The 6,491-nt window shown below is 37.4% G+C and overlaps 1 protein-coding gene across 1 annotated transcript in view; it reads right to left on the reverse strand.

Moving 5' to 3' along the window:
- Nucleotides 1–629: 629 nt before the first annotated feature.
- Nucleotides 630–6,491, reverse strand: part of LOC143029689 (uncharacterized) — an 18,041-nt gene continuing 12,179 nt past the window's right edge. Inside the window, exons 3-4 of the mRNA XM_076192522.1 lie at nt 2,616–2,756; nt 630–1,681 (exon numbers count right to left, since the gene is read on the reverse strand). Of these exons, the coding sequence (XP_076048637.1) occupies nt 1,446–1,681; nt 2,616–2,756 (377 nt within the window). The 3' untranslated portion in view covers nt 630–1,445. The remainder of the gene's footprint in view (nt 1,682–2,615; nt 2,757–6,491) is intronic.

Below are 6,491 nucleotides of genomic sequence, written 5' to 3' on the forward strand. Positions count from 1 at the left end.
ATTCATATATCTATCATCATTGTATGTACCCTGAGGATGTCTAAATAGACGAAAGTGCTCGGTCATAATTTTACTATTTCCCTTGGTGTTTTTTCTGCATATTATATATATATATATATATATATATATATGTATATATATATAAATATATATATAATATACACACACACACACACACACACACATATATATATATATATATATATATATATATATATATGAATATATATACATATATATATATATGTATCTATATATATATATATAACTAGTTGTTGAATGCAAAGTTAACTACAATAAGAAGGAAAAAAATCAAAGGAATTAGTATTGCAGATACACTGAAGCAGGTTTCATTGAAAACAGTCAAAGTAAAGAAGCTCTCACGTTAATCGGTGCACGTACAGTTGCCACCAGTACTACAGTGGCTGATGCCTTCTGGGGATCTCTGGACTGCGGTGTGCCTTTGGGTCGCAGACTTCGACGTAGGCGATTCCTTTGAGATCTCGTTCTAAATTTCTTCGTATCGTATATGTGCGACGTAAACTTATACACACTAGCTTTAACTTCACAAACAAATCAATTCCCCGAAGTACTTGGAAGTAAATCTAATTATGTATAAGTGTGTGTGTGTGTGTGTGTGTGTGTGTGTGTGTGTGTGTGTGTGTGCATGTGTGTGTGTGTGTGTATGTTTGTGTGTGTGTGTATGTGCGCGTGTGCGTATGTGCGTGTGTGTGTATGTTTACCTAGTTGTATTTTACGGGAAGGGGACCTATGTTCGTGGTGACGCGTTTTTGTATCTCGCAAGATCAAGTTTGTTCTTAAACTATTGTATTGTGTTTGCACACACTATATTTTCGTCAAATTTGTTCCATATATCTATCACTCTGTGTGGGAAGATGTGCTTTTTCAGGTCTCTTCTGTATCCGTCCTTTTTGAGTTTCATTGCATGTCCTCTTGTTTTTCCTCTGTCTCACTTTAAAAAGTCCTCTCTATCAAGGTGTTCCTTTCCTTTCATAATTCTGTAGATGGTTAGTAGGTCCCCTCGTTCTCTTCTTTGTTCCAGGGTCGGCAATTCCAGTTTGGCCAGTCTTTGTTCATATGTCAAGTTTGAAAGTGTTGGAGCCATCTTTGTTGTTGCTCTTTGTATTCTTTCTAATTTTCTTATATTCTTTTTTGTCCTGGGAGACCATATCAGTACTGCATATTCCAGTTTTGGCCTTATCAGTGTTTGCAATATTCTTTTATCTTTTCCTTTACGTGTTATTGTGTAAACACGCATTTAGAGCAACTTTCATATTCACTTGAATTCCAACGTCCAGTCCCCCAAGCACTTCAAATCTTCAAAATATCATATATGATAAATAACAGAAGTCTTCAATAGTGTATACATTTTACTCAAGCTGATGACCAAATAGCCACTTAAGTGCGTGTCAGAACACATTCTATTATACTACATCCTTACACAGGATGCGAAGAAGACTTGTGCAATCAAACGTTTTAAACTTATAGCCACTTTCAATCTTGTAAAGACGGACACAAGTTGAACACGATCCCCTCTCATATATCACGCTCGGAGCCCCTTGGAAAGCTGTGTCGAAGGAAAGACCTGTGGATGATCCATCGTTGAAGATAAGGCTACAATCCTGTAACGACTCTTTCACCCAGAATCCAGTGACCATTTCTGTTGAGAGGAAGAAAAGAAGATTACTTTAGGTTCCACATGTGCCCAGGCAGACTCCTGGATACACTCAGTACTCAAATGTATGGGCATCAATTCAAGCATACACATTCACGCAATTCATATACTTATACATACATATATATATATATATATATATATATATATATATATATATATATATACATATATATATATATATATATATATATATATATATATATATATATATATATAATATACATACACACACACACACACACACACACACACACACACACACACACACACACACACACACACACACACACACACACACACACACACACACACACACACACACACACACACACACACACACACACAAAATGGAAATAAAATCCACCGCAAGAACTCGAATCTTTGCCTAAGCGACTGCCTATTATGAAGCAAAGACGTTAGCTTTGAGCCAACCGGACAATGCAAAAGGAACGAGCTGGTAGTTCCCCGACGGCACTAGGCTAGCTCAGATTCTATTCTATTTCACCGAGTCTTTATTATGGCGAACCATCCGACAAGTTGTGTGCCATTGCGACAAATAGAAATAAGCTCCACCGCAAGGACTCGAACCTTTGCATTAGCTCGCCATAATAAAGACTCGGTGAAATAGAATATAGACTGAACTAACCAAGTGCCGTTGGGGAACTACCAGATCATAATCCAGGTCGTTCCTTTTGTACGGTCCGGTTGGCTGAAAGCTATCGTCTTTGCTTCATAATAAGCAGTCGCTGAGGCAAAGGTTCGAGTCCTTGCGGTGGAGCATATATGTATATATATATATATATATATATATATATATATATGTATATATATATATATATATATATATATATATATATATGTATGTATGTATGTATATATATAAACAAATTGGTGAAGTTCGGGGAAGCCCTGTTACCTTCGCCATACACCGAAGCGACGCGATCCAATTCCTTGATGGAGGTCACCACAGCTGGCGTTCCTTTGTCGCAGATAGACTCCAGTTTGTCGTTCGTTCCAAATTCGTTAACTTCCGCTGACAAATAATAAGGGGTCGGTTCTGCGGAAAGAGGATCCATCACTTGGCCGAGTGGTGTTCGACAGGTTAGAATCGATTTCAAGGGGGGAAAAGTTTATTACCAGAATAATGAGATTGTGTATAATGCACATTCTGTATTTACGTGGATGTGTACGTTTATGATTCACCACGGTCTACAGATTACGTGTTAGACCCGTGATCGACAGCTATTACCTTCTCGGATGGGAGTTCAGGTCTTATACAGTATATTGCCCGATCTATGGGTACTATGAGCTTATAACACACACACACACACACACACACACACACACACACACACACACACACACACACACACACACACACACACACACACACACGCACGCACGCACTCAAGACTAATAGATATAATACAAGAAAGGGATGGATGGGGTGATTGTGTTTTCCTAGACTTACAAAAAGGGTTCGACAAAGTACCACGAAAAATATAAAAAACTGGAAAATATAATAGTGATACAAGATAAATTACTAAACTGGATGGAGGATTTCTTGCATGGCAGAAAAATGAGTGTAGTGCTCAGAGAAAATAGTTCAGCTTAGGAGGAGGTGATTAGTGGAGTTACACAGGGATCGGTATTGGCTCCAATAATGTTCGCTGTTTATTTGAATGACATGGATGAAGATGTGGATTGTTACATGAGCTTCTTTGCAGATGATGCTAAATTGCTGAGGAAAGTGAGTACTGAAATGGATTGTGAGTCACTACAGAGAGACCCAAACAAGGTTTTGAAATGGAGCCAGAAGTGGGAAGTAGACTTCAAAATTAAGAAATGTATCATAAAGGAGTTGGGGAAAAGTAATATCAGAATATGAAATTGGAACAAAAGTAAAGAAAGTGGGATCTGAAAAAGAACTGGAAGTAATTATCTCAAATGACATATCCCCTGATAAACAGATGAACATAATTGTCGGAGAATCTTACAGCTTACTAAGATCAATAAAGGTGGCTATTTAGACGAAGAAATGGTTAGAAAATACTAGAGTATGCTGCGACACTATGGTCAATCAGTACCAAAAAAAATATATATAAAGAACAAATCCAGAGAGCAAACACGAAAATTACCCCAACACTTTCAAACCTGTCATAGGAAGAGAGACTGGCTAAACTGAAATTACCGACTTTGGAACAAAGAAGAGAAAGAGGCGACCTGCTGACCATTTACAGAATCATGAAAGGCAGGGAAGTTCTTGAAAAAGAGGACTTACTAAATTAAAATAAAAGAAATACAAGGGGACATGAAAAGAAACTAAAAAAGGACAGTTATAGAAGAGACCTGAAAAAAGTTTTCCACAGAGTGGTGGATATTTGGAACAAACTGGGTAAAACAATAGTGTGTGCGAAAACTATACACAAATTTAAGAACAAACAAGACACTGCGAGATACAAAGACGGGACACCACGAGCATAGCTCCCCTTCCCGTAAGATACAACTAGGTAAATACACACACACACACACACACACACACACACACACACACACACACACACACACACTTTCAACGAACGGACGGCTTGACGAACGCTCTGAAGAAAAGTGCAGATTGTGGATACCAACGCAAAGAGAAGTGCCTTTTTGTATTTGCAGGGGGGGGGGAATTGCTCGTGAGGTAGTGGGAAAGTAAGGAAAGAGGAGAGGGGGAGGGATTACTGGGGAAATGGAAGGTAATGAGGAGGTGGAGGAAATGGCCCTGACGGGCCGCCGAAAGGTAGACAAACGACCCCAAGACGAGTTAGATGATGACATGTCTAATAGGAATGTGAAGATTAGAGGTATAGATAGGAGCAATATAGCAGAAAGTGATGAGAATATTTTCAAGGGATTTAAAGAGAGTGGGGGGGACTCAAACCCCCCCCGACTGACAAGACTAGAGATGAAGGTTGATAAGGTGATCGAGGACTTGGAGAGTAGGTTAGGTCATATGAACACCATTTTAAAAAGGGTTGAAAGATTGGAAGAACTGGAAAAGGCGAATAAAAACTTAACTGATGAAATAGAAGAACTAAAAAGACAGTTAAGAGAGGTAAAGGGGGAGAATGAGGAATTGAAGAAGAATAGTAAAGAAAACAGAGAAACAATAGCTAAAGAAAGTAAAAATTGGAAGCAAACCCAAGAAGGAAATAAGATTTCATTCACTGACATAGTCAAACAGCAATTGAAAGAACATACTGAAGACTCAGTTATTAAAGTGATGAGACAAAAGGAGAATATAGTAAGGGATTTAGCAGACAAGAAGAAATGTATAATTATATTAGGAATGGAAGAGAAACACAACACAGATAGAACCACAAGAATCAAAGAGGAAAATGAAAAAGTAAGCCAATTACTAGAATCAGTTCAGGAAGATGAGCCAGGAATTATGAAACAAATCGAAGAGAAATTTAGACTCGGAAAGTATAGCACAGACAAGACCAGACCAATTAAGATTAAATTCAAGTCACAAACAACGGCAGAGAATATCTTATCCAAAACAGGGAAACTAGCAACAAGTGAACAACACAAAAAGATATGGATAAAAAGAGAAATGAATAAAGAGGAAAGAGAGGAAGAAAAGCAGAAAAGACTGGAAGCTAAGACAAAAAACGAGAACAGAACGGAGTCAGAGAAAGAGAGATTCTATTGGAGAGTAGTGAACATGAAACTAAGGAAGTTCGACATACAAAAGAAAAACATAAGGGAAACACAGAGAACACAATGGAAGTGGCAGAAAACTAAGAGTGTCTTACACAAATATAGATGGATTAATAACAGGATTGAATGAGCTGAATGATTATTTGAAAGAAAAAGAACCGGACATAATGGGAATTGTAGAAACAAAATTAAAAGGCCCACTACCACCCAACAGTGTAGGACATGATGCATACAATTATTGGATTAGAAACAGAGAGAAAAAGCAAGGGGGTGGAGTTATGTTCCTGACTAAGAAGGATATAAACGTGAAAGGTGTCATATATGGAAAGAATACAGTAGAGATGATTATGATAGAAGTGGAAGACAGAGATAAGAAGAGCAGAAAATTTGTGATCAATTATGTGCCTCCGAAAACAGCCTCATGGGAGGAGAGTGAATATAAAAGTATGTTAGAGGACACAAAGATAGCATTAACTAAAATAATGGAAGACGGAGGAAGAATAGTTATGATGGGCGACTTTAATTGCAAAGAAATCTGCTGGGAAGAAATGACAGCAAAGAGTGGTGATGACTCATGGGGAAATGCTCTACTTGAGATGATTACTGACCATTCAATGACACAATGGATACAAGAGAACACTAGGTATAGAAATGAAGAAGAACCATCGAGGCTAGACTTAATAATTACATCTGAACCTAGAATAGTGGACAAGATTGAATATAAAACACCAATAGGTAAAAGTGACCACATATTGATTGAACTGGAACTTAATGAAGAAAAATATATGAAAAGAAATGAACAATATAGAAAAGGAAGAATGATGTATGAAAAAACAAACTTTGATAAAATAAGAGAATTCTTCCAACAAGAAAACTGGGAAGAAATATACAAAGAAGAAACATCAGTGGAAGAGAAATGGAATATTTTGACAAAAATTTACAAAAAAGGAGTGGAAAAAGTATGTCCCAAGACAAAAACAAGAAAAAGAATATGTAAAATGCTGGTACAACAAAAGTTGTAGGGAGTTAAAAGACAAAAGAGACAAAGCCTGGACCGGATGGAAAAAAGACAGAAGACCTGAAAAAT

The sequence above is a fragment of the Oratosquilla oratoria genome, chromosome 11 (assembly GCF_046742065.1).
Source record: "Oratosquilla oratoria isolate Oo_2021 chromosome 11, ASM4674206v1, whole genome shotgun sequence".
Lineage (NCBI taxonomy): Eukaryota > Metazoa > Arthropoda > Malacostraca > Stomatopoda > Squillidae > Oratosquilla > Oratosquilla oratoria.